Source organism: Somniosus microcephalus, chromosome 19 (assembly GCF_052327205.1).
Source record: "Somniosus microcephalus isolate GS21.2 chromosome 19, FLI_Smic_1.0, whole genome shotgun sequence".
Classification (NCBI taxonomy): Eukaryota; Metazoa; Chordata; class Chondrichthyes; order Squaliformes; family Somniosidae; genus Somniosus; species Somniosus microcephalus.
The window spans coordinates 21,178,049-21,204,974 of NC_141005.1; the positions used below are offsets into that span (position 1 = coordinate 21,178,049).

At 51.6% G+C, this 26,926-nt stretch overlaps 1 protein-coding gene across 3 annotated transcripts in view; it reads left to right on the plus strand.

The window, feature by feature from the left end:
• The window catches only part of ankrd13a (ankyrin repeat domain 13A), a 46,011-nt gene that overhangs the window by 3,751 nt on the left and 15,334 nt on the right, over nt 1-26,926 (plus strand). For 2 of the 3 annotated variants that reach the window (XM_085961342.1, XM_085961341.1), the window contains exons 2-9: nt 7,100-7,235; nt 9,859-9,983; nt 17,950-17,995; nt 19,265-19,408; nt 20,559-20,748; nt 24,081-24,147; nt 24,660-24,741; nt 26,357-26,421. In XM_085961342.1, the coding sequence (XP_085817468.1) occupies nt 7,100-7,235; nt 9,859-9,983; nt 17,950-17,995; nt 19,265-19,408; nt 20,559-20,748; nt 24,081-24,147; nt 24,660-24,741; nt 26,357-26,421 (855 nt within the window). Of the gene's footprint in view, nt 1-6,898; nt 6,986-7,099; nt 7,236-9,858; nt 9,984-17,949; nt 17,996-19,264; nt 19,409-20,558; nt 20,749-24,080; nt 24,148-24,659; nt 24,742-26,356; nt 26,422-26,926 lie in introns of those variants that run through there. The other variant, XM_085961343.1, reaches the window with a different exon arrangement.

Below are 26,926 nucleotides of genomic sequence, written 5' to 3' on the forward strand. Positions count from 1 at the left end.
TCCCCCCCCCCCCCCAGCCCTGCACTTCCCCCCCCCCCCCCAGCCCTGCACTTCCCCCCCCCCCCCCCCCAGCCCTGCACTTCCCCCCCCCCCCAGCCCTGCACTTCCCCCCCCCCCCACCCTGCACTTCCCCCCCCCCCCCAGCCCTGCACTTCCCCCCCCCCCCAGCCCTGCACTTCCCCCCCCCCCCCAGCCCTGCACTTCCCCCCCCCCCCAGCCCTGCACTTCCCCCCCCCCCCAGCCCTGCACTTCCCCCCCCCCCCCAGCCCTGCACTTCCCCCCCCCCCCCAGCCCTGCACTTCCCCCCCCCCCCAGCCCTGCACTTCCCCCCCCCCAGCCCTGCACTTCCCCCCCCCCAGCCCTGCACTTCCCCCCCCCGCCCCCCCAGCCCTGCACTTCCCCCCCCCCCCAGCCCTGCACTTCCCCCCCCCCCCAGCCCTGCACTTCCCCCCCCCCCCCAGCCCTGCACTTCCCCCCCCCCCCCAGCCCTGCACTTCCCCCCCCCCCAGCCCTGCACTTCCCCCCCCCCAGCCCTGCACTTCCCCCACCCAGCCCTGCACTTCCCCCCCCCCCAGCCTGCACTTCCCCCCCCCCCGCCCTGCACTTCCCCCCCCCCCAGCCCTGCACTTCCCCCCCCCACCCCGCCCTGCACTTCCCCCCCCCCGCCCTGCACTTCCCCCCCCCCCGCCTGCACTTCCCCCCCCCCCGCCCTGCACTTCCCCCCCCCTCCCCCCCGCCCTGCACTTCCCCCCCCCCCCCCCCCCCAGCCCTGCACTTCCCCCCCCCCCCCCCCAGCCCTGCACTTCCCCCCCCCCCTCCTTCCCCCCCCCCCCAGCCCTGCACTTCCCCCCCCCCCCCAGCCCTGCACTTCCCCCCCCCCCCAGCCCTGCACTTCCCCCCCCCCCCCAGCCCTGCACTTCCCCCCCCCCCCAGCCCTGCACTTCCCCCCCCCCTCCCAGCCCTGCACTTCCCCCCCCCCCCAGCCCTGCACTTCCCCCCCCCCAGCCCTGCACTTCCCCCCCCCCCCCCAGCCCTGCACTTCCCCCCCCCCCAGCCCTGCACTTCCCCCCCCCCCCCCCCAGCCCTGCACTTCCCCCCCCCCCCCCAGCCCTGCACTTCCCCCCCCCCAGCCCTGCACTTCCCCCCCCCCAGCCCTGCACTTCCCCCCCCCCCCAGCCCTGCACTTCCCCCCCCCCCCCCAGCCCTGCACTTCCCCCCCCCCCCCCAGCCCTGCACTTCCCCCCCCCCCCCCCCAGCCCTGCACTTCCCCCCCCCCCCCCCCCCAGCCCTGCACTTCCCCCCCCCCCCCCCAGCCCTGCACTTCCCCCCCCCCCCCCAGCCCTGCACTTCCCCCCCCCCCCCAGCCCTGCACTTCCCCCCCCCCCCCGCCCTGCACTTCCCCCCCCCCCGCCCTGCACTTCCCCCCCCCCCCGCCCTGCACTTCCCCCCCCCCCCCGCCCTGCACTTCCCCCCCCCCCCGCCCTGCACTTCCCCCCCCCCCCCGCCCTGCACTTCCCCCCCCCCCCCCCGCCCTGCACTTCCCCCCCCCCGCCCTGCACTTCCCCCCCCCCAGCCCTGCACTTCCCCCCCCCCAGCCCTGCACTTTCCCCCCCCCCCAGCCCTGCACTTCCCCCCCCCCCCAGCCCTGCACTTCCCCCCCCCCCAGCCCTGCACTTCCCCCCCCCCAGCCCTGCACTTTCCCCCCCCCCCCCCAGCCCTGCACTTTCCCCCCCCCCCCCCCCAGCCCTGCACTTTCCCCCCCCCCCCAGCCCTGCACTTTCCCCCCCCCCCCCAGCCCTGCACTTTCCCCCCCCCCCCCCCAGCCCTGCACTTTCCCCCCCCCCAGCCCTGCACTTTCCCCCCCCCCCCAGCCTGCACTTCCCCCCCCCCCCCCAGCCCTGCACTTTCCCCCCCCCCCCAGCCCTGCACTTCCCCCCCCCCCCAGCCCTGCACTTCCCCCCACCCCCAGCCCTGCACTTTCCCCCCCCCCCCCAGCCCTGCACTTTCCCCCCCCCCCAGCCCTGCACTTTCCCCCCCCCAGCCCTGCACTTTCCCCCCCCCCCCAGCCCTGCACTTCCCCCCCCCCCCAGCCCTGCACTTTCCCCCCCCCCCCAGCCCTGCACTTCCCCCCCCCCCCCAGCCCTGCACTTCCCCCCACCCCCAGCCCTGCACTTCCCCCCCCCAGCCCTGCACTTCCCCCCCCCCCCAGCCCTGCACTTCCCCCCCCCCCCCAGCCCTGCACTTCCCCCCCCCCCAGCCCTGCACTTCCCCCCCCCCCCAGCCCTGCACTTCCCCCCCCCCAGCCCTGCACTTCCCCCCCCCCAGCCCTGCACCTTCCCCCCCCCCCGCACTTCCCCCCCCCCGCACTTCCCCCCCCCCCGCACTTCCCCCCCCCCCGCACTTTCCCCCCCCCCGCACTTTCCCCCCCCCCAGCCCTGCACTTTCCCCCCCCCCCCAGCCCTGCACTTCCCCCCCCCCCCAGCCCTGCACTTTCCCCCCCCCCCAGCCTGCACTTCCCCCCCCCCCCCAGCCCTGCACTTCCCCCCACCCCCAGCCCTGCACTTCCCCCCCCCAGCCCTGCACTTCCCCCCCCCCCCCAGCCCTGCACTTCCCCCCCCCCCCAGCCCTGCACTTCCCCCCCCCCCAGCCCTGCACTTCCCCCCCCCCCAGCCCTGCACTTCCCCCCCCCCAGCCCTGCACTTCCCCCCCCCCAGCCCTGCACCTTCCCCCCCCCGCACTTCCCCCCCCCCCGCACTTCCCCCCCCCCCGCACTTCCCCCCCCCCCGCACTTCCCCCCCCCCCAGCCCTGCACTTTCCCCCCCCCAGCCCTTCCCCCCCCACCAGCCCTGCACTTCCCCCCCCCCCAGCCCTGCACTCCCCCCCCCCCCCCAGCCCTGCACTTCCCCCCCCCCCCCAGCCCTGCACTTCCCCCCCCCCCAGCCCTGCACTTCCCCCCCCCCCAGCCCTGCACTTCCCCCCCCCAGCCCTGCACTTCCCCCCCCCCCAGCCCTGCACTTCCCCCCCCCCCCCAGCCCTGCACTTCCCCCCCCCGCACTTCCCCCCCCCCCGCACTTCCCCCCCCCGCACTTTCCCCCCCCCGCACTTCCCCCCCCCGCACTTCCCCCCCCCGCACTTCCCCCCCCCCGCACTTCCCCCCCCCCCGCACTTCCCCCCCCCCGCACTTCCCCCCCCCCGCACTTCCCCCCCCCCCCAGCCCTGCACTTTCCCCCCCCCCCCAGCCCTTCCCCCCCCCCCCAGCCCTGCACTTTCTCCCCCCCCCCCCCCCAGTCCTGCACTTTCCCCCCCCCCAGCCCTGCACTTTCCCCCCCCCCCAGCCCTGCACTTTCCCCCCCCCCCAGCCCTGCACTTTCCCCCCCCCAGCCCTGCACTTTCCCCCCCCCCAGCCCTGCACTTTCCCCCCCCCAGCCCTGCACTTTCCCCCCCCCCAGCCCTGCACTTCCCCCCCCCCCCAGCCCTGCACTTCCCCCCCCCAGCCCTGCACTTCCCCCCCCCAGCCCTGCACTTCCCCCCCCCCCAGCCCTGCACTTCCCCCCCCCCCAGCCCTGCACTTCCCCCCCCCCCAGCCCTGCACTTCCCCCCCCCAGCCCTGCACTTCCCCCCCCCCAGCCCTGCACTTCCCCCCCCCCCAGCCCTGCACTTCCCCCCCCCCAGCCCTGCACTTCCCCCCCCCCCAGCCCTGCACTTCCCCCCCCCAGCCCTGCACTTCCCCCCCCCCCCAGCCCTGCACTTCCCCCCCCCCCCCCCCCAGCCCTGCACTTTCTCCCCCCCCCCCAGCCCTGCACTTTCTCCCCCCCCCCAGCCCTGCACTTTCTCCCCCCCCCCAGCCCTGCACTTTCTCCCCCCCCCCAGCCCTGCACTTTCTCCCCCCCCCCCCAGCCCTGCACTTTCTCCCCCCCCCCAGCCCTGCACTTTCTCCCCCCCCCCCAGCCCTGCACTTTCTCCCCCCCCCCCAGCCCTGCACTTTCTCCCCCCCCCCCCCCAGCCCTGCACTTTCCTTCCCCCCCCCCCCCCCCCCCCCCAGCCCTGCACTTTCCTTCCCCCCCCCCCCCCCCCCCCCCAGCCCTGCACTTTCCTTCCCCCCCCCCCCAGCCCTGCACTTTCCTTCCCCCCCCCCAGCCCTGCACTTTCCTTCCCCCCCCCCCAGCCCTGCACTTTCCTTCCCCCCCCCCCCCCAGCCCTGCACTTTCCTTCCCCCCCCCCCCAGCCCTGCACTTTCCTTCCCCCCCCCCCAGCCCTGCACTTTCCTTCCCCCCCCCCAGCCCTGCACTTTCCTTCCCCCCCCCCCCAGCCCTGCACTTTCCTTCCCCCCCCCCCAGCCCTGCACTTTCCTTCCCCCCCCCCCCCAGCCCTGCACTTTCCTTCCCCCCCCCCCCAGCCCTGCACTTTCCTTCCCCCCCCCCAAGCCCTGCACTTTCCTTCCCCCCCCCCCCCCAGCCCTGCACTTTCCTTCCCCCCCCCCCCCCCCCCCCAGCCCTGCACTTTCCTTCCCCCCCCCCCCAGCCCTGCACTTTCCTTCCCCCCCCCCCCAGCCCTGCACTTTCCTTCCCCCCAGCCCTGCACTTTCCTTCCCCCCCCCCCAGCCCTGCACTTTCCTTCCCCCCCCCCCAGCCCTGCACTTTCCTTCCCCCCCCCCCCAGCCCTGCACTTTCCTTCCCCCCCCCCCCCAGCCCTGCACTTTCCTTCCCCCCCCCCCCCAGCCCTGCACTTTCCTTCCCCCCCCCCCCCAGCCCTGCACTTTCCTTCCCCCCCCCCCAGCCCTGCACTTTCTTCCCCCCCCCCCCAGCCCTGCACTTTCCTTCCCCCCCCCCCCCAGCCCTGCACTTTCCTTCCCCCCCCCCCCAGCCCTGCACTTTCCTTCCCCCCCCCCCAGCCCTGCACTTTCCTTCCCCCCCCCCCCCCCCCCCCCCCAGCCCTGCACTTTCCTTCCCCCCCCCCAGCCCTGCACTTTCCTTCCCCCCCCCCCCAGCCCTGCACTTTCCTTCCCCCCCCCCCCCAGCCCTGCACTTTCCTTCCCCCCCCCAGCCCTGCACTTTCCTTCCCCCCCCCCCCCAGCCCTGCACTTTCCTTCCCCCCCCCCCAGCCCTGCACTTTCCCCCCCTACAACTTTATATCTAATTCCCTTTTGAAAGTTACTATTAAATCCGCTTCCACCATTCTTTCAGACAGTGCATCATAGATGCTGCATAAACCCCCCTCCACCACCACCACCATGATCTTAAATCTGTGTCCTCTAGTTATTGACAATGTTCCCTCTAATTGTTTTTGGTGCCGCATGGCCCCTTTAAGGGTCTGCGCTGGTCATTCAAAATACTGTGGTTTTTACATTGAAAAGCCGGCTGCGGGGGATCCCTGGAGCGCAGCGTGGCCACGGAGCTTGAAGTGAAAGTTGGTTATTGACCCTCCTGCCAGTGGAAACAGTTTCTCCTTGTTTACTCAATCAAAGCCCCATCTAATTTTGAACATGTCTGTTAAGTCTCCCTGTAACATCTGCCCCAAGGAGAACAATCTCCGCTTCTCTAGCCTCTCCACATAACTGGTACCATTTAGTTTATATTGCCTCTCCTCATTCATCCTTCCAAAATGCATCACTTCACATTTCTCTGCATTAAATTTCACCTGCCATGTGTCCGCCCATTTCACCAGTCTTTCTGTGTCCTCCTGAAGTCTGCTATTAGCCTCCTAACTGTTTACTACATAGCCAAGTTTGTTGTCATCTGCAAACATTGAAATTATGCCCTGTATACTCAAGTCCAGGTCATTAATATATATCCTAATACTGACCACTGGGAGACACCGCTGTATACTTCCCATAATCTGAAAAACAATCTGCTTTCTGTCCCTTAGCCAATTTTGTACCCATGCCGCCACTGTCCCTTTAATCCCTGCACACCTCTAATTCTGCCCTCTTGAGCATCCCTGATTATAATCGCTCAACCATTGGTGGCTGTGCCTTCAGCTGCTTAGGCCCCAAGCTCTGGAGTTCCCTCCCTAAACCTCTCCGCCTCTCTACCTCTCTTTCCTCCTTTCAAATGCTCTTAAAACCTACCTCTGTGACCAATCTTTTGATCATCTACCCTAATTTCTTTGTATGTGGCTCAGTGTCAAATTTTTGTCCTTTAACACGTCTTGATATCTTTTACTATGTTAAAGGTGCTATATAAATGCGAGTTGTTGTTGTCGATGGGCTCCAATGTTGCTAACAAGTTTATTATGTAGCACTTTATCAAATGCCTTTTGAAAGCCCATATACACACCATCAACCACACTACCCTCATCCATCCCCTCCGTTATTTCATCAAAGAATTCACTTAAATTTGTCATGAATGATTTGCCCTCAACAAATCTGTGCTGGCTTTCATTTATCAACCCGTGTTTTTCCAAGTGGCAATTGATTTTTGTCCCGGATTATTGTCTCTCAAAGTTTCCCCACCATCGTCATTAGGCTGACTGGCCTGTAGTGATCAAATTTATCCTTTTCCCCTTTTTTTTGAGCAGGTGTATAACATTTGCAACCCTCCAGTCCTCTGGCACCACTCCTATATCCAAGGAGGTTAGAAAGAATGTGGCTAGAGCCTCTGCTGTTTCCACCCTTACTTCCCTTAACTTGGGATGCATGCTATCCAGTAACTTTTCTACTTTGAACGCGGCCAGCCTTTGACATATTTTCTCTTTATCCCTCGAGTATCTTTCCCAAAAGGCCATTATTCACATGTGAGCCGAAGCAGTGAGTGTTAGCACATTATTAGAGAGCGAAGGGACTTGTAGCTGAACCTGATCAAATCCTCATCCAACATCAGCACATTGTTTCGAACAGGAGTCATTTGACAGGGATCTGGAGTGCAGACTCTGATTGATTTATTCCTTTTTTAACATTCCTAGCTTGGGGACAATAAGTTCTGTTCGTGCCTCCCACAGCTCAGGTGCCACTGCCTTTTCTGAGATCTACTAACTCAACACAGACCAGGTATTGAATCTGAAACTTTCCTGGTCTGTGGATCATTGTGAGACACACTGAGCCATTTTCAAAATCAATTTCAGTACTTCATGTTATCAGATAACCATCTTTTTGTCCCCACAGCATGATATTGAAGCAGTCGATCCAAGGGGTCGGACACCATTGCACCTCGCCGTCTCACTAGGACACTTGGAATGTGTCGAAGTGCTGCTTCGGAACAATGCCTCTGTCACCATGGAGAATGCCAAGGGATGGACAGGTCAGGAATGCTTAGTAACCAGTCAACAAAAGGCACAGAACCAAAGACAGTCTCAGGCAGGTGGGGAGAACTGGTACCATTTTAAATGGGGTGCAGGAACAGAGAGACCTGGGGATTTATGTACACAAATCTTTGAAGGTGGCTGGACAAGTTGATTCGGCTGTTAGAAAAGCATATGGGATCTTTGGCTTTATAAATAGAGGGATGGAGTACAAAAGCAAGGAAGTTATTCCAAACCTTTATAAATCACTGGTTAGGCCTCAGCTGGAGTATTGTGTTCAATTCTCGGCACCACACTTTAGGAAGGAGCAAATGGAGGAAAGAAGCACCGTTTACACTAGAAAGAAGAACAGCAAGACTGGCAGAGGGCTAGGAAGAGTCAGAGAACTTGTGTTTTCTAATTCAACCCATTGCTGCTATAGTGGGCACTCACAAAAAAATGTCCATTTAAAATGGTACCAGTTCTCTCCTGCCTGAGACTGTCTTGACCTCCCTTTTCTATTTTTTTTTGCCCTGTGAGGAAGTGCTTAGCCTCTGACAACACAGGCACGGCTGAAACGTGTAGTGTGAGGAACTGCAAGTGTTAAACCACATCCTAACAGTCTGGTCAGATGGCAGCAGAGCAACGGACCACACCACCTGGGAAGGGGAACATTTTCTTCAGTGAACCATCCATTAACTCTAGCAGCCTGGCTGAGCAGGCCTGAATTTAGATGTTTCTTTGGCAGGCAATCGGCTTGCTTCTCCGGGTTCGCTAATGGAAGATTACTGAAAGCAGACAGAATTAGGCCATCTTACAAGAAGTTGTGTGCAAGAATTAAATGTAACTTTCTTTAAAAACAAAACAATTTACAGACCTATTACTACTGAACTGATGGCTTTTAGGCCTTCCTTGATGCTAAGGAAGAACTGCAGAGCCTTATTGGGCTTGTGGCTGGCTGACTGGGACTGACGGTCACAACAGGTCTATACATTTTTTCACATTACTACTTCCTTTTTACAGAGGCTGCAGCAACCCATTCACTAGGAGTCACATGAGTGGCAGTGCTATGTAAAATACAACTACAACAACTTGCATTTATATAGCATCTTCAATGTAGAAAACATCCCAAGGTGCTTTGTAGGCGAGGGGAGAAAAATTAAATGGATAAAAGAGGTTAAGGAATGGATACAGAACCATGGCGGGAGAGTTAGGAGAGGCTTGGTGGAAAGGCTGAGTTTTAAGAGTTGCAAAAGTACAGAGAGAGATTTAAGGAAGGGCTGAGGTGGCGCAAGGTTCTTCCACCAATAGGGGGACTAAAGGGAGGGGGATGTTCAAAATCCTGAATTCAGAGGACCCAAGCGTGCAAGAGGGGGATATAAGGCTGGAGGAAGTTGCAAAGCTAAGTAGGGTGAGGCCATGGAGGGTTATGAACATGAGGATTTTAAATTCATTGCATTGGGGGAACAGGAAGCCAGTATAAATCAGTGAGGATGGGTGATGGGCAAGTAGAACTCGGTGTGGGACAGGATATGGATAGCTGAGTTTTGGATAATTTGGAGTTTGTGGAGGATGGCAGGCCGGCAAGGTGTATATTGGAGAAATCTATTCTAAGTGTTTCAAGGACAGAGGGGCTGTGGTAGGGATGGAGCGGGATGCTACTGTGGAGGTGGAATTAAGCAATCTTGGTGATGGATAGAATTTGGGGGTTAAACTCAGCTAGAGGTTGAACAGCACACCAAGGGTTCAGCTCTAGTGAGTGGTTGGGTAGTTAGGTAGCAAGGAAGTAGCGTTTAAGGCAGGGGCTGAAAAGTTAGGTAATTACCTAGAATTCATATTGTTTGGATGCATTTCCAGTTTTTTTTCCTTTGCACTTTGCTTCCTTGTTCTGAAGACGCTGGGGTAGATTATCAACTGTCGTCCTGGCGTAAAACTGGGATTGTGGATCGGCCGCCCAATTTTCATTTTCCACTGAAATTGGATGAGCCGAATCCTGCCCAGCAGGGATCACTCAATAGCGATCTAGAGTAGGAATCCTGGTTCACTCTTTGTTCCCTAACTCATGGGCACTGAAACTAATTGTAGCACGCCAACTGCTTGCTCAGTTGCGATAAACTGACTGAGTGCAGACCAGACGTGAGGAAGGTTTGTAAAGGACATCACATTGGCATGAAACCTTTAGACACGCCCCTCCCTATCTCTGTAACCTCCTCCAGCCCTACAACCCTCCGAGATCGCTGCTCCTCTAATTCTGGTACCTTGCGTGTCCCCGATTTTAATCGCTGCACCATTGGTGGCCGTGCCTTTAGCTGCCTAGGTCCTAAGCTCTGGACTTCCTTCTCTCAAACGCTCTACCTCTCTTCCTTTAGGGCACTAATTAAAATCTACCTCTTTGACCAAGCTTTTGGTCATTTGTCCTAATATCTCCTTATGTGGCTCGGTGTCAAATTTTGTTTGATAACGCTCCTGTGAAGCACCGTGGGACACTTTTACTACATTAAATGTGCTATATAAAGCAAGTTGTTATTGTTGACATGTTGGAAGCAAATCAGTACAAATCTTGTTTATCACATCTTGTGTTAGAGCATCTCGTAAGCACATTCTCAGTTGGTAATTATTGGTTTAACGTTTCATTCTCTTCAGTTCTACAAGAGGCAGTCAGCACAGGAGATCCTGAGCTGCTGGAGAAAATTCTTCAGTATCGAGACTACAATCGAATAAACTCGCAGCTGAATGGAGTTCCAGAACTCCTCAACAAGATAAAAAAGGTAACAGCTGCTCTTGCATCCAAGCTTCAGCAACAGAAGTATAAGTTATTGGACGTGATCAAGGCCATTCAACTCGGGCATTTCATTTCCATTGTGATTCTGTACTCAGAATTAAATTCACAGCATAAATCTGTTCACAATTTAACCTTTTGCCCAAATATGTACCCCGCCACTCTCCTAAGCTAGGAGCTAGTCCACTTCCACCCTGATTCAAATCTGTACTCTTCCACTTTCTCTCAACTCAGAAACCTGGCCATCCCACTCTCGAAATCAATGGATTTTGCATTACTGATCTGAGTGCCAATTTATTCCAAAAATTAAGAAATTCCTCATTCACTCCTGTCATCAACCAGGTTCACTAGTATCTTTACTTCCCCTGCCCCCCACCCTTTCCCTGCCGCCTGAAGGTACTGATTCTAACTTTTGGTATGTATCCCAAGCAACAGCAGCCTCCGGTAACTGGCCCAAGTAACCATTCTTCATGCATAAGCCGAAATAGTGTGTATCGATTAGCTGTTCGATTGTGGTGGGCACTACCGTGTAATTCTTGCCCTCGCTTGATGTCCACACACACCCTTTCAAGCAAGGATTAATGGATTGCAGTCAGGAACAAGAGCCTAGATGGACATTTTCTCCTTTCTCTCTTCCTAGTCCAGGGCTCTGACACAAATTTTCAGATCCTCTCTGGCCACAGGGAAGGTGGCAGAGGACTGGAGGACAGCCAATGTAGTACCATTATTCAAGAAGGGTAGTAGGGATAAACCAGGGAATTACAGGCCAGTGAGCCTAACTGGTAGGGAAATTATTGGAAAAAATTCTGAGGGAAAGAATTAGTCTCCACTTGGAGAGGCAAGGATTAATCAAGGATAGTCAGCATGGCTTTGTTGGGGGGAGATCATGTCTAACCAATTTGATTGAATTTTTCAAGGGGGTGACTAGGTGTGTGGATGAGGGAAGTGCAGTTGATGTAGTCTACATGGACTTCAGTAAGGCTTTTGACAAAGTCCCACATGGGAGACTGGTCAAGAACATAAGAGCCCAAGGGATCCAGGGCAATTTGGCACATTGGATCCAAAATTGGCTTAGTGGCAGGAGGCAGAGGGTGATGGTCGAAGGTTGTTTTTGTGACTGGAAGCCTGTGTCCAGTGGTGTACCGCAGGGATCAGTGCTGGGTCCTTTGCTGTTTGTAGTGTACATTATGATTTAGATATGAATGTAGGAGGTACTATCAGTGAGTTCGCAGATGACACAAAAATTGGTGGAGTGGTAAATAGCGAGGAGGGAAGCCTCAGGCTACAGGACGATATAGACGGGTTGGTCAGATGAGCAGAACAGTGGCAAATGGAATTTAACCCTGAAAAGTGTGAGGTGATGCATTTTGGGAGGACTAACAAGGCAAGGGAATACACAATGAATGGTAGGACCCTAGGAAGAACAGAGGATCAGAGAGACCTTGGTGTCCATGTACATAGATCCCTGAAGGCAGCAGGACAGGTAGATAAGGTGGTTAAAAAGGCATATGGGCTACTTGCCTTCATTAACCGAGGCATAGAATATAAGAGCAGGGAGATTATGACGGAGCTGTTCAAAACGCTAGTTAGGCCACAGCTGGAATACTGTGTGCAGTTCTGGTCACCACACTATAGGAAGGGAGAGGGTGCAGAGGAGATTCACCAGGATGTTACCTGGGCTGGAGCGCTTCAGCCATGAAGAGAGACTGGACAGGCTGGGGTTGTTTTCCTTAGAGCAGAGAAGGCTGAGGGGGGACCTGATTGAGGTGTACAAAATTATGAGGGGCATAGATAGGGTAGATAGAAAGGAACTTTTCCCCTTAGTAGAGGGGTCACTAACCAGGGGGCATAGTTTCAAGTTAAGGGACAGGAGGTTTAGAGGGGATTTGAGGAAAAGCTTTTTCACCCAGAGGGTGGTTGGAACCTGTAACTCACTGCCTGAAAGGGTGGTAGAGGCAGGAACCCTCACAACATTCAAGAAGCATTTAGATGAGCACTTGAAACGCCATAGCATGCAAGGCTACGGACCAAGTGCTGGGAAATGGGATTAGAATAGACAGGGCTTGATGGCCGGTGCGGACACGATGAGCCGAAGGGCCTCTTTCTGTGCTGTAAAACTCTGACTCTATATTGACGGTAACTGTCGCACCCACTGCTGGGATCTGTAATCTCTGCACACACTGGGGGTTTTCCTGATCTGTATGGCTCCGCTCCAGTTTGAGTCACTGGGGGAATTTCATAATAAATTTATTGTAACTCCTTATGTAGAAACAACACTAGTTTCCATCCTATCTTTGTAATTTTAAACCCATGAATCATGTCCCCTCAACAATCATTCCCAGTTTGGATAAATTGAGCCCTCTGAACTTCTCTCAGTAGCTCAAAGGTCTCGGCACTGGGATCATCCCTATTGCCTTTCTATATTTCTGTCTGAAATCGTCAGTCTTTTTAAAAATGGATGTCACTCGCCAAGGCTTCTTCGGCAGCACCTCCCAAAGTGCGACCTCTACCACCTAGAAGGACAAGGGCAGCAGGTGCATGGGAACACCACCCCAACCTGACTTGGAAATATATTGTCATTCCTTCATCGTCGCTGGGTCAAAATCCTGGCACTCCCTCCCTAACAGCACTATGGGAGTACCTTCACCACACGGACTGCAGCGGTTCAAGAAGGCGGCTCACCACCACCTTCTCGAGGGCAATTAGGGATGGGCAATAAATGTGACGCCCACATCCTGTGATTGAATAAATAACTAAAAAAATTACTGCCCTTTTTAACGTTGTTCTTGCCGATCGCATCATGAATGGTGCTAGGTTAAAATTCAGCCCAGGCTTTCAGGATGAATGTCTTTGCAACCAGCTGGCTAAATGGGGCACGCTGAATCGGACCACTAGTAAGTGAGTCAAGAACACAAAGCTGCCATAATTAAGAGAAAATTATAAAGGCGGCCAGTGTGGGGAAATGGAAATATTGCACTATCGCACTAAGATGCTTTTTATGCAGTTGTGCATTGTTGGATTAGTATGGAGGAAGCTTTACATGTAACCCATGCTTTACCTAACCTAGGAAAACTTGATGCCAAAATAGACATGATGCGCTATCGATTCTAATAAAAGGCCGAGTAGAGTTCAGAACAACAGGCTTTTATTAACTACTGAATGCAACTACAAACAGATCAGGACTATGCCTCTAGTGGACGACCAAATGGCAGAGAGCTGCCGTGCAGCCGTCCTTATACCAGGTAGCCAAGGGCGGAGTCAGCTGAGGCATAGTCAGGTATAACAGTGAAACAAGAGTGAACGACAACAACAACAACAACAACAATAGTGAACACAGTGAACGACAGTGGTTTACCACATTCACCCCTCGTTTAAAATTAAGTCCAGCGGGGTGAAGTGTATCAAAAGTTCGAGTAGGTGAGTCTGTCGGGCGGCCTCGTTTGCCGTCGAGATCTTCGTGGCGACGGTTGAGATGGTACAGCTTCCAACGACGCGTCTTGAATGGGATCGAGCACCGGCGTATCGTCCCCTTTGGTGTTGGGTGGGCGAGTGGACTCCGGCGGTTCCTGGGTCGCGGCATGCCGTCTACTGGGGTGGAATGGACAGGGGTGAGAATTGGGTCTACTGAATTTTGGGCCGTGTCGAAGGGGGTCGTGGTGGAGGGCAATGGTGACGGGTCAGTGGACCCCAAGGGTGCCAGATCTCTAATGGATGGGCGGGAGGATACAGTCTCCGAGTATGCCACGTAGGCGTACTGGGGGTTGGCATGGAGGAGGTGAACCTTCTCTACCAGGGGAGCCGTTTTGTGGGGCCTTACATGCTTCCTCAGCAGGACAGGCCCTGGGGACGTCAGCCAGTGTGGTAGTGAGGTACCGGATGTGGACCTCCCGGGGAAAAACGAACATTCGCTCATTGGGGGGTGGCATTGGTGGCAGTACACAGCAGTGACCGGATGGAGTGGAGCGCATCAGGTAGGACATCCTGCCAACGGGAGGTCGGAAGGCCCCTAGATTTTAAGGCTGGGAGGGCCGCCTTCCAGACCGTCGCGTTCTCTCTTTCAACCTGTCCGTTCCCCCGGGGGTTGTAGCTGGTGGTCCGGCTTGAGGCAATACCTCTCCTGAGCAGGTACTGACGGAGTTCGTCGCTCATGAAGGACGAGCCCCGGTCGCTATGAATATAGCTGGGAAAACCGAACAAAGCAAAGAGGTTGTGCAGGCATTTAATGACCGTAGCAGTGGTCATGTCCGGGCAGGGGATGGCGAAAGGGAAACGGGAGTACTCATCAACTATTTTGAGGAAGTACACATTACGGTCAGAGGAGGGGAGGGGCCCTTTAAAGTCGACACTCAGGCGCTCAAAGGGGCGGGTGGCCTTGATCAGGTTTGCTCTGTCAGGCATATAGAAGCGCGGCTTGCACTCTGCACAGACTGGGCAGCTCCTGACCTCCTCGATGGAGTAAGGCAGGTTGCAGGCCTTGATGAAGTGGAAGAACCTGGTGACCCCCGGGTGGCAGAGGTCGTTGTGGAGGCCCCGTAGTCTATCGATCTGCGCGTTGGCGCATGTGCCTCGCGATAGAGCATCTGAGGGTTCGTTGAGTTTCCCGGGCCGGTACAAGATGTCGTAATTGTAGGTGGAAAGTTCAATTCTCCACCTCAAAATCTTGTCATTTTTGATTTTGCCCCTCTGCTTATTATTGAACATAAAAGCAACTGAATGCTGGTCAGTAAGCAGGGTAAATCGTTTTCCAGCCAGGTAGTGCCGCCAGTGGCGCACCGCCTCCACAATGGCCTGGGCCTCCTTTTCCACAGAGGAGTGTCTGAGTTCGGAGCCCTGGAGGGTTCGTGAAAAGAAGGCCACGGGTCTTCCCGCCTGGTTAAGGGTAGCGGCCAGGGCAAAGTCGGATGCATCGCTCTCCACCTGGAAGGGGATGGACTCGTCCACCGAGTGCATGGTGGCCTTGGCAATGTCATCTTTTATACGGTGAAAGGCTGAACGGGCCTCCGCCGTCAGGGGAAAGGAAGTGGACTTGATAAGTGGATGGGCTTTGTCCGCATAATGAGGGACCCACTGGGCGTAATAGGAAAAGAAGCCCAGGCACCTTTTGAGGGCCTTGAGACAGTGGGGCAGGGGAAGTTCCATCAGGGGGCGCATCCGGTCAGGGTCAGGACCGATGACTCCGTGTTCCACCACGCAGCCAAGGATAGCGAGGCGGGTTGTGCGGAATATGCACTTTTCCTTGTTGTACGTGAGGTTTAGGAGTTGGGCCGTGCGAAGGAACTTATCAAGGTTGGCGTCATGGTCCTGCAGGTCATGGCCGCAGATGGTCACGTTGTCCAGGTAGGGAAACGTGGCCTGTAACGCATTCTCGTCGACCATCCGGTCCATCTCCCTCTGGAAGACGGAGACACCGTTGGTGACGCCGAAAGGAACCCTGAGGAAGTGAAAAAGACGGCCGTTTGCCTCGAAAGCTGTGTACTGGCGGTCCTCAGGGCGGATAGGGATTTGGTGGTATGCTGCCTTGAGGTCAATGGTCGAGAAAACGCGATATTGCGCTATCTTATTAACCATGTCGGCTATGCGGGGGAGAGGGTATGCGTCCAACTGGGTGTACTTGTTGATTGTCTGGCTGTAGTCGATGACCAGGCGCTGCTTGTTGCCGGTCTTAACGACTACCACCTGAGCTCGCCAGGGGCTGGTACTACCCTCAATAATCCCCTCCTTCAGGAGCCGCGTCACCTCAGATCTTATAAAGGATCTGTCCCCGGTGCTGTATCGCCTGCTCTTTGTGGCGATAGGCTTGCAGTCGCGGGTGAGGTTAGCGAACGGGGGGGGGGGGGGTGATTTTGAGGGCGGAGAGACTACAGGTGGGGCGCGGTGGGCAATTTAAAAACTGCTGGTTGCAGACAGTGAGTGGGGGAAAAGGTCCACCGTATGTCAAGGTGACACTCTTAAAGTGACAATGAAAGTCCAACCCCAGCAGAACGGCAGCGCAGAGATGTGGCAGGACGAAGAGCTTTACATTTTTATAAACTGAGCCCCTCACCGAAAGGGTCACTACGCAGTAGCCGCCGACGTCTGCTGAGTGAGATTTTGAGGCCATGGAGATCCGATGGCGCGCTGGCAGGACCGAGAGGGAATAATGCCGTACCGTATCAGGGTGTATGAAGCTCTCCGTGCTCCCGGAATCAAAAAGGCAAGTTGTGGCGCGGCCATTTACCTGGATGTCCATCGTAGACCTGGCTAGCTGATGGGGTCTGGATTGATCCAGCGTAATGGAGGCCGCTGTGGAGTCGGGAGCGTCGCTGTAAAACCCCGGTGAGGCGGTGGGTGAGTCGGGGGCCCGTTGGCAAAATGGCGGCGTCGGAGAAGAAGGACAAAATGGCGGCGCCCATGACGATCCCGATCCCCACGAAGCTGGAGGAAGGCAAGATGGCCGCTCCCACGAATCGCAAGCGGCGCTGCTGAAGGTAGGGGTCTTCTGACTTCTGCAGACGCCAGTGTAGTGTCCCTTCTTACCGCAGGCAGAGCAGACAGCGTTTTTCGCCAGGTAGCGCGCCCTGGGGTGTTTGGTTTGGCCACAGAAATAACATTTCTGGCTCGGGCGGGACATCGTTGCAGCAGTTGGGGCCGGGGCCCGGGGCGGCGCCACGTCCCAAGATGGCGGCGGCCGCGACGTCCACGAGGCGGCCGCGCGGTCCGGGGAGTAGGCCTCCATGTTCCGATGGGCTATGTCCAACGAAAGGGTGAGTGAAATCGCCTTCTTCAGGTCGAGCTCGCTACTTTCCAGCAGTCGCTGCCGTGTGTGAGTGGACCTGAGGCCCGCAACGAGGGCGTCCCGGATGAGCTCCTCCATATGTTCCGTGGCTGATACTTGCTTGCATTCGCAGGCTCGGCCGAGTTCCTTCAGCGCCCGTATGTATGCTTCTGTGGGTTCCCCGGGCTGTTGTTTGCGGGACCCCAGGAGATGTCTTGCGTAAACATAGTTGATCGGGCGTGCATATTGTTCCTTTAAAATGTCGATAGCCCCCTGGTAGCTCGTAGCGTCCCGGATAAGGGCAAAAGCTCGGTGGTTTACTTTCGAAATCAGCACCCTGAGCTTGTCGGCGTCGGTGGCGACGGTCTCGCTGGATGCAGCCAGAAAAGACTCAAAACAGTTCAACCAGTGTGAGAACTTAGCAGGCGAGTCCGGTTCTTGCGGGTCGAGTTCCAGGCACTTGATCTTAAGTATCTGCAGCATCGTTATTATTATTATTTTTTTTTTTGTCAGTAGTTAATAAAATTGATGCGCTATCGATTCTAATAAAAGGCCGAGTAGAGTTTAGAACAACAGGCTTTTATTAACTACTGAATGCAACTACAAACAGATCAGGACTATGCCTCTAGTGGACGACCGAATGGCAGAGAGCTGCCGTGCAGCCGTCCTTATACCAGGTAGCCAAGGGCGGAGTCAGCTGAGGCATAGTCAGGTATAACAGTGAAACAAGAGTGAACGACAACAACAACCACAACAACAATAGTGAACACAGTGAACGACAGTGGTTTACCACAAGACACATTAGTCAATTTCCCAGCATTATTATCCCTCACTTGCTGAGTTTTTAAAAATTATTTTCTCCCCTTCCAAACAAAAATCTTAATCTACTGTGCTTAAAAATAACCGAGGGAAGGAGAAAGGGGCTATGTTGCTAAATTAGCCTTTGCACTCTAGTGGCTCAGTCACTCCTCTTAGTTGGTTCCCTTCATGATTTCTGACCAGTTACTCCTTAAACAAAAAGATTCCTTTTTTATTTGGTGAATATTACAGTAAATCGTAACTATAATATAACTGGTTTAGGCCTATTGGATATTGAATTCACTATTAGCTGAGGATTCAACTGTTCTCTTTTGATTTTAATACACTCTGCAGGCCTTGGACTTGATGAGCCTAACCCCCATTTAAAACATTTTCTTAACAGACTTCTGATTTCTATGTGGAGATGAAATGGGAGTTTACCAGCTGGAGTAAGTGCTCTTCGTTTCTATATTATCTAATGCTATGTATGTCCACTTCGACTGCAGGTGGCGTTTTTTTGTTTGTTTTAAGGGTGATCTGTTCCCAATTAATTGTCCCTAATAGTGAGCTACTAAGATAATGAGCTACTTGAAGTGACTCTCCCTGCCCTTTTTGTGTGAGATGATACCTGGATTCGTGCCATCACAGTGGCATAGCTCAGATTGAGATCAACGTGAGCACTGTAGGCATGGAGCCACCTCCTACTGTTGGAGCTCCCGAAATACTGCACATTGTGTATTTCTATAGGTGATCTGTTTTTTTTTCTTCCTTCCCTGCCAGCATGTGGAATTCTTTAGCCAAGAAACTGAGCAGGCAACCTATTCCTATGCTTCTACCTGTGCTAGTTGCAAGGAGACGCAATAGGATGGGTGTCCCCTTCTGCATTAGTCTTGCCTCAGATGGCCCAATTGAGATTGGGAGGTTACCATGTAAGAAGATAAACCTTGTATCCTATTACTCCATGTTACATTGGAATGACAACTTGCATTTATAAAGCACCTTTAAGGTAGTAAAATGGCCCAATGCGCTTAACATAGTAAACAGTGAAGCCCCATCTAAGGGAGAATAGCATCATAACAAAAGGGGAACATAAGAAAGGATTGACATGCAGAAAATTTGGTTGGATCCAGTAAGGATCTATTACTTGTCTATTTGAGCTGGGCTAAGTTGGTAACATCGCTGCTCTGAGTCAGAACGTTTTGGTTTGAAGCACTCTTCATGACCTGAACACAGTTGCATTCCTTCTGATCTGAAAGATCAACATGCATACCCCTAACACAGTTGCCAGGGCTAAGTGGATTTAAATAACAGACAACTCTATTTTTAAAAAAAGGCCACTGTCATTGTCAGTCATGCATGTAACCAAAGCAATCGCACAACATTCTTTATGTTTGAATTATGTGGTCAACTTCCTCTCTCAAGCTTCTAACCTTGAAGACGACCGACAAAGCCTTTCAGCATTTGTATCGATTTAGGCTGGTGACACAGAACTGAACTACTTGCGTATTGTGACTATATGTAAAGAGACAACCAACAAATCAAAAGCAATCTTTTCACTACAAGCACACACTTCAATGTGGTAGTTAAGGTGTCTAAAAGTACAAGAATAAAAATATGATTTAATTTTTTTCCGTTTCCCCATTAACCCACTTTATAAAAAAAAAAAAAATCCTCCTTTTGCCTCTAAACATTTCCTCAATTTTTCTCACTTTTCCCAGTTCCCCTGGTGTCAAAGATGTGCCCGAGCGATGTGTACCGTGTGTGGAAGAGTGGTGCCAACCTGCGAGTGGATACCACCTTACTGAACTTCGAGAATATGAAGTGGGAAAGGGGCCGTCGCAGCTACATGTTTAAGGGCAAGCGTAAGTATCGTAACAAAAATTCAAGTAGCTAGCCTTTGTTGGTTTTTAATTTTTTTTCCCTCCCTCCATTTATAGTAATTCTGAGGCAGCCATATTGTAAACCAAGCAATTCATTAAGCAGAGTTATCGTAAAATTGTATGGGGAGCAGGAAAGGTAATTGGACTTAACAAGACCATTGGAAGAGATCCCCTCATGGCTTAGTGGGTTGTTGTACGTGTCTTCACACTGTTCCCTTTGGGGAACTGTATGAAGTGGTGGAAGGATTTCTGGCCGCGATTAACGCTCCTTCCGTGACTGTAACCATCTTCGTACCAGCCATTAGGGTGATTAGTCCTATGGCGGGAGGGTTTTACGGGCTCCCACAACCCATACGAGGCGGGGGGGGGGCCACCCACACCCATGGACGCAAGTATCCCGCTGGATGTCAACCCAGAATTTAGAGCCGGAGCTCCGACTCCACTTGCCGGGACTGTCTGGAGCGGGGTTCGAAACCCTACGCCTTCTGGCCCAGCGGCAGGGATGCTACCGCTACGCCAAAGGCCCACTTCCACTCAGTGGGTAAATTCATTGCTTGCTGCAATTCTGAGTTGGATATAGACCAGAAAGACCTCTGGTTCCATCCTTCAATCTGTGCTGATCTTCGCTAGGGTGGCATTACTGGTTTTACATTTGGCTTCTCCCCTCTGTGCTCATAGGCTAGAAAGTGAGGGGGAGGGGAAAGAAATCAGGCAGGACTTCCACTCTGATTGCTGTACCATAACTCTTGCTGGAAAGTGTGCACCTTGGATAAGGACACGGTCAAGTTTGGCGGTGTCGACCCTCATTGTCAAATAGTCTACATGCACACAGATGTCTAGATTCACGCGAGAAGAATCGCCATACGTACAGGACACCAGTCCACCCTTGTGAAGCTATACTCCCAATGTGAATCAGTGCCATCAAGTGACGAGGGCGGGGGGGGGGCGCGGAAATCAGTGTGAGGAAAGTTTTCAAAGCGAAGAAAAATCGGGAAAAATCGGAAGTGAACCCATGAGTTTTCACTGACTAAATATTTGTCATCTAAATATGTAAATGGTTTATAAATTACAATGATGTTCTGTTAGTTTCTCCTTACTATTAAGATTGCCATGATTTCCTTTCTGGTGACAGCTAACTGGGCCGAGTTTATAGAGGTAGACCATGATAACCAGGTCGTGGACCGAGAACACTTTGAGCTCTCGCAGGAGCAACAAGGCCTCACACTGTCCTCCATAAGACCAACAAAGGATCAAGTCGCAAATCGTCTTACATCCCCCATTGTTTCTACATACCTTGATACAAAAAACATCTCCTTTGAGAGGTAACCTTGCGCCATAATCTGAAATACTTAGTCATCACTGGAGCTCAGTGTACAAGTGCGACAAGAGAATGTTAAATAAAAGTCATTAGGGGTATGGTTGGTGCGATGTGTTTCATTCCAAAACCAAAGTGAATTGCCAAGGACCATGTAGTGCAAGTGATTTGCTATTGGTCATAAAGCAGCCCTTTCACTCCCCTCTGGGACTTTATGCAAAATTATGGTAACTGAACAGCAAATCATAGGATTTCAGCCGTGCCCAATCACTTGTGGAATCATAGTGCTGGTCACGACCAAGGTTGAGCCAATACGAGAAAGAACGAGATAAATTGAGAAGTGATTAGTGGGCAGTAAGCTTGGGCTTTGGATTGGAGGAGAAAGGAGAGACCGAGGGAAGCAAGGAGTGCCATGCTTTTGAAATTTTGGTAACAAATGCGTGAGAATAGGGCAAGATTGCACTAGAGGGGGTGCAGAGGAGATTTACGAGGATGTTGCCTGGGCTGTGGAATTTTAGCTATGAGGAAAGATTGGAATTTTAGCTATGAGGAAAGTCTGGGGTTTTCTTTGGAACAGAGGAGGCTGAGGGGAGACCTAATTGAGGTGTATAAAATTATGAGGGACCGAGATAGAGTGAATAGGAAGGACCTATTTCCCTTAGCAGAAGGGTCAATAACCAGGGGGCATAGATTTAAAGTAATTGGTCGGAAGTTTAGAGGGGATTTGAGGAGAAATTCTTTCACCCATAGGGTGGTGGGGGTCTGGAACTCACTGCCTGAAAGGGTGGTAGAGGCAGAAACCCTCATCACGTTTAAAAAGTACTTGGATATGCACTTGAAGTGCCGTAACCTACAAGGCTACAGACCAAGTGCTGGAAAGTGGGATTAGGGTGGATTGCTCTTTGTTGGCTGGCACAGACAAGATGGGCCAAATGGCCTCCTTCTGTGCTGTAAATTTCTATGATTCTATGAGTGACCAACCACTTGTGTGAGCAGTGTGAGCTTGTGTGGCTGAAGTGTTACTGTTATGAATGCTTTGTTTAGATACCCTGCCCATAAACTCAGTTCTGGTGTGAGATGTGCTGAATAATACAGGACATGATTGGCCACAACAAAACAAGCCTTCCATTTTGAGACGGCTAGCCAATATAATTTGAATCTGTTATAATACCCCTGATAATTCAGCCTTTTTTGCACTTTAAAAAAAAAAGGAATCATCCAGTCATTTATATTAAGCAAAGTGATAACTTAGTGCAGATCATTCTTTGAATTAAGCAGCTTTAAATTAAGAGTAGACTGTCTATTAGCTACTAAGGAATCTTCCATGGTATTGCTCATAGTAAGTTGTATGATAACGACAGGACTGCTATATCATGTAATGCACAATCTATTCTGCTGTTAAGAATGACCTATGGTCAACATAGCTTTTCCCCTTTGGGACACAAAGTACTTGCCACTAGGGATGGGCATTCCCAGTGTCGCCTAAATCTTGACGGAGGGAATCCGGAGGTCAGTTAAAGATTAATCTTTTTTTGGTGAAAGAAGTTTGCAGATTTGGAGGTGCTTATAGACTTGATTCTACTTCAAATGAAAGCAGCATGAAATGAAATGACTGCTCTCTTTTGAACACTTTGTGAGTGTGACAAATGCACGGTAGACACAGAACGTTGTCATGCTTAATGTGTAATAAGAAATAGTGACATCTTCTACAATTTCTCAACATAGTTATGAAGGCAGTTAACAAAAGTTTCATCCTTCTGACTTTTAATTTTTTTTTAAAGGAAATTCACCCCTTGAATGTCAATAATTGGATTAAAAAGATTTAAAAGTAAAGTTTCTCTTGCTAATATCTCCTGTATTTCAGTAAGATTGCATGAACTGCTTGTAGCAAGGTAATCTCTGCAAAATGGTTCTTTTAAGTTGATATTTTAGGGGGGAATGGATAATCAGGTTTTTTTTTAAATGATGTATCAAGTGTGCAGGTTTTTGAACTTTTTCATGTTCAGTCATGAGGTTTGAATTAGATCTGCTTTTGAGGTTGTGATCAAGAACATCAAAGGCTCTGCAATCTGTGTCCATAGAGATCAACTGATGTGCTTTTCCACTGATTTCTTTGCGTGGTCCCTCTCTGTCGTTCTCTCTCCCTCACTTCCCTCACGCTCTCGTTCTCTCAAATATCACAGAGTTATAAATCTGTGTGACATAAGACAAGTATTTAACTTGTGTCATGCTGAAATGCTAACTCGATTAAGAATGGCTCTGCAAAATGGGGTAGATGTAGAAGTTCTTATTTTTAGAAATCACATGCAGTCTTCAGGTTGAGAAGCTTCATGGCTCGATTAGTTGAAAGAATATCCTTGTTTGAAAAATGCTGTTTTTTTTTGATTGGGGAGGAAAAGAGATTGGAATAGGCTGGACTACAGCAAGATTAGCTAAAACATACATTTGGTTTGTCTTTTGGAGAAATTATAGTTGCTTTAAAAAAAAAAAGAGTTTCCAATCTGTTTTCATTCTCTTGACTAATTGGATCGGAACAAGGGGGAGGTTTGGCAAGTGGAATTGCCACGTTATCAGTGTTTTAATTTCACTGAAATTGAAAATTGCAAAATGTTCCTCTTGTTTCAGTCATAGCTCATTTGAAAGGGGAGTGTCATTCAGAGGTGAAACTCTAAATGTTCTTAACAGTTGAAACTGTTGCTTACCATAGTTTTACATTTTAAACAGTAATGAGTCCATATAGACTAGTCAGAAGATAGACTATTCTATCTGTGGATATATGTGTAGTTACAGCGAAAATATCAGTGAGCGTACTTTAAATTTGTGGCTCTTTATCTGTACATGATTTATTTTTCCAGCTCTTGAGCTTTGTGAGGTTGGCTACCCTGAACTAGCAGAAGCTTGGATGAGTCTTGATTCCAACACATTAAGGAGGAGGAAGAGCTGGTGGAATTGTATCTTTGGAGTTTGGAATCAATATGTATGCTGTTGGGGTCAGGATTTATAATGCTGTCCTTTCATCGTTTGGAGTAAAGCAAGAAGCTGGGCAGATAGGATGCAAGTCTCTTGGGGTTAAGAAAAAAAATGAATTTAAAGGAGTCTTGACCCAGCTCCTAGGGGGTGTGAATAATATGGATAGTAATGGTGACATTCATTCTTTAAAGATCTCGCAAATAGTTTTTTTATTTAAAAACCTGATCAGTGATCGAGTTGTGCCAATAATCTAAAGCCACATGTGTTGTGTTGATGGTTGTACCTCACCGAGATGAATGGGAGGAAGAGTCATGGTATTAAGAGGTGTAAGAGAAGTGCGAAGTACTTAACTCTCTGCTTGTCCTGCAGGAATAAGTGTGGATTCTGGGGCTGGCGGACAGACAAGACTGATGTTGTTCAAGAGTATGAAGCCAAGGTACAGTAAAACAGGAGGTTTCGCTGATACTTATTTCACTGTTTTCTGTATCCCTGTCCCAAACACACAGACGAAAACTCTTGAGGGATGCATCCTGGGCTATGCCCATTCAGCTCCTAGCAGCTCTCTGAGAGAGGCGATCACTTCATAGTAGGGGTATAGTTCCTGTCCCAGGGACACCAGGAGAAAGAGAGAAAATGAAATGGGTGATCGAAATCCAGAAGAAATCCATATCTTCTAGTTACATAATTGTTTTTGGGATGGGCAGGGGAAAAGAGAAGGAAAATTAGTACAGAGTTTAAGGGGACTGAGTGGTAGTGGATAAGCATTCACCTACAGTGCTGTGCTCCACAGTCAGATAGACTGTTAATAGTTATGGTTTAAACTTCTATATGCGGAATAACCATTTCAGTGAAATATTAAAAGGCTTTCACATTGTGAATCTCTGTCTCCAGGAGATAAAAGGAGAAAATTGGGGGTAAAATTAACGCTTAGTTCAATGTTTTTTTTAGGTTTTCACTGTGAACGATGTTAATGTGGTGACCAGGAGCAGAACAGAACACCTGACTGATGATGACAAGGCCAAATATAAAGGTGCATAAAAGAACTGACATAGAAACATGAAGTGTGAAATTAGAGAAGACCATTTCGCCCATGTAGCCTGCTTCTTTGACCATGTGTACTTTGCACGCACATATTTTTCTTTCCTCCCCCCCCACCAACATCTTATTTAATCTCCTGAGGAAGGTCAGAGAATTTGGGTAAAAGTTAATTTGCTCTGGCTTCACGCTATGCATTGTGAACTGCTTGATTCCTAGACCATGAGATGATATCATGACTCGGCATGTTTGCAGTTGTACAACACAGGCTACAGAACAACATAAGAATTAGGAGCAGGAGTAGGCCATACTGCCCCACGAGCCTGCTCCGCCATTCAATGAGATCATGGCTGATCATCGACATCAACTCCACTTTCCCGCCCGATCTCCATATCCCTGGATTCCCCTAGAGTCCAAAAATCTATCTATCTCAGCCTTGAATATACTCAAAGACTCAGCATTCACAGCCAAATTCCAAAGATTCACAATCCTCTGAGTGAAGAAATTTCTCCTCATCTTGGTCTTAAATGGCCTACCCCTTATCCTGAGACTATGCCCCTAGTTCTAAACACTCCAGCCAGGGGAAACAACCTCTCAGCATCTACCCTGTCAATCCCCTTCAGAATCTTGTATGTTTCAATGAGATCACCTCTCATTCTTCTAAACTCCAGAGAGTATAGGCCCATTCTACACAATCTCTCATCATAGGACAGCCCTCTCATCCCAGTAATCAATCTAGTGAACCTTTGTTGCACCGCCTCCAAGGCAAGTGTATCCTTCCTTTTAGATATGGAGACCAAAACTGTGCTCAGTACTCCAGGTGTGGTCTCACCAAGGCCCTGTTCAATTGTAACAAGACTTCCTTACTCTTATACTCCAACCCTCTTGCAATAAAGGCCAATAAGCCACTGGCCTTCCTTATTGCTTGCCATACCTGCATGCTAGCTTTCTGTGTTTCTTGCACGAGGACCCCCAAATCTCTCTCAACACCAACATTGAAAGTTTCTCACCATTTAAAAAATATTCTGTTTTTCTATTCTTCCTGCCAAAGTGAATAACCTCATATTTCCCCACATTATACTCCATCTGCCACCTTTTTGTGCCTTAAAGAAATGTATATTTGTTTTAAACTATGTATTAATTCTTTAAATGCTAGCCATTGCTTGTCTACCGTCATACCTTTTAATGTAGTTTCCCAATCTACCTTGGCCAACTTGCCCCTCATACCTATGTACAGTAGTTGGCTTTGTTTAGATTTAAGACCCTAGTTTCGGATTTAACTAAGTCACTTTCAAACTCAATATAAAATTCTACCATATTATGGTCACTCTTCCCTAAAGGCCCCTTTACTACAAGGTTATTAATTAACCCTTTCTCGTTGCACAATACTAGATCTAAAATATCCTGTTCCCTAGTTGGTTCCTCAACATACTGATCTAGAAAACTATCTTGCATATAGAGTGACGCTCTCGCTACTTAACTCCAAACATGTGCCTTAAATCCCAACTCGAGATGATCAATCTGAGCACTGAGCAGCTTTTCTTCAATTTAAATCCTCCAAATCACAGCTCAATTTTTCTAATTTTACTGTTTCTTCATTTATTTTACAGATGATAAAAATCCACTTGAATCTCTGCTGGGAAAAGTGGAGGAACACATCAGCCCACAGAATGGAGTAAGTTGCAGAGAAACATTTCTGGGCAGGCTCCCGTGTTTTTATTTTCCATTTCCAGATATCTAGGAACCAACGTGACACCGAAGAGATGCTGTTTACCTTCTCCTTCCCCACGCCCCCCCTCCCCCCATCCCCATCCTCTGGCCGAAGGAGGATAATCACTAATTGGTCATTAGACAACTGACGGGCATGTTTTTGAGCCCACACTAGATGGATAATAGAATTCGGAAATTCCTCATGAGAAGCATAATTCTCTGTAAAATCTTTGAGTGCATTGCCTCCATTCTCCTGATCATCATATAAGAACATAAAAAATAGGAGCAGGAATCGGCCCCTCGAGCCTGATCCGCCATTCAATAAGATCATGGCTGAACTTCTACATCAACGCTTTCCCGCCCTCCCCCCATATCACTTGATTCCCTTAGTGCCCAAAAATCTATCGACCTCTGTCTTGAATATACTCAACGACTGAGCATCCACAGCCCTCTGGGGTAGAGAATTCCAA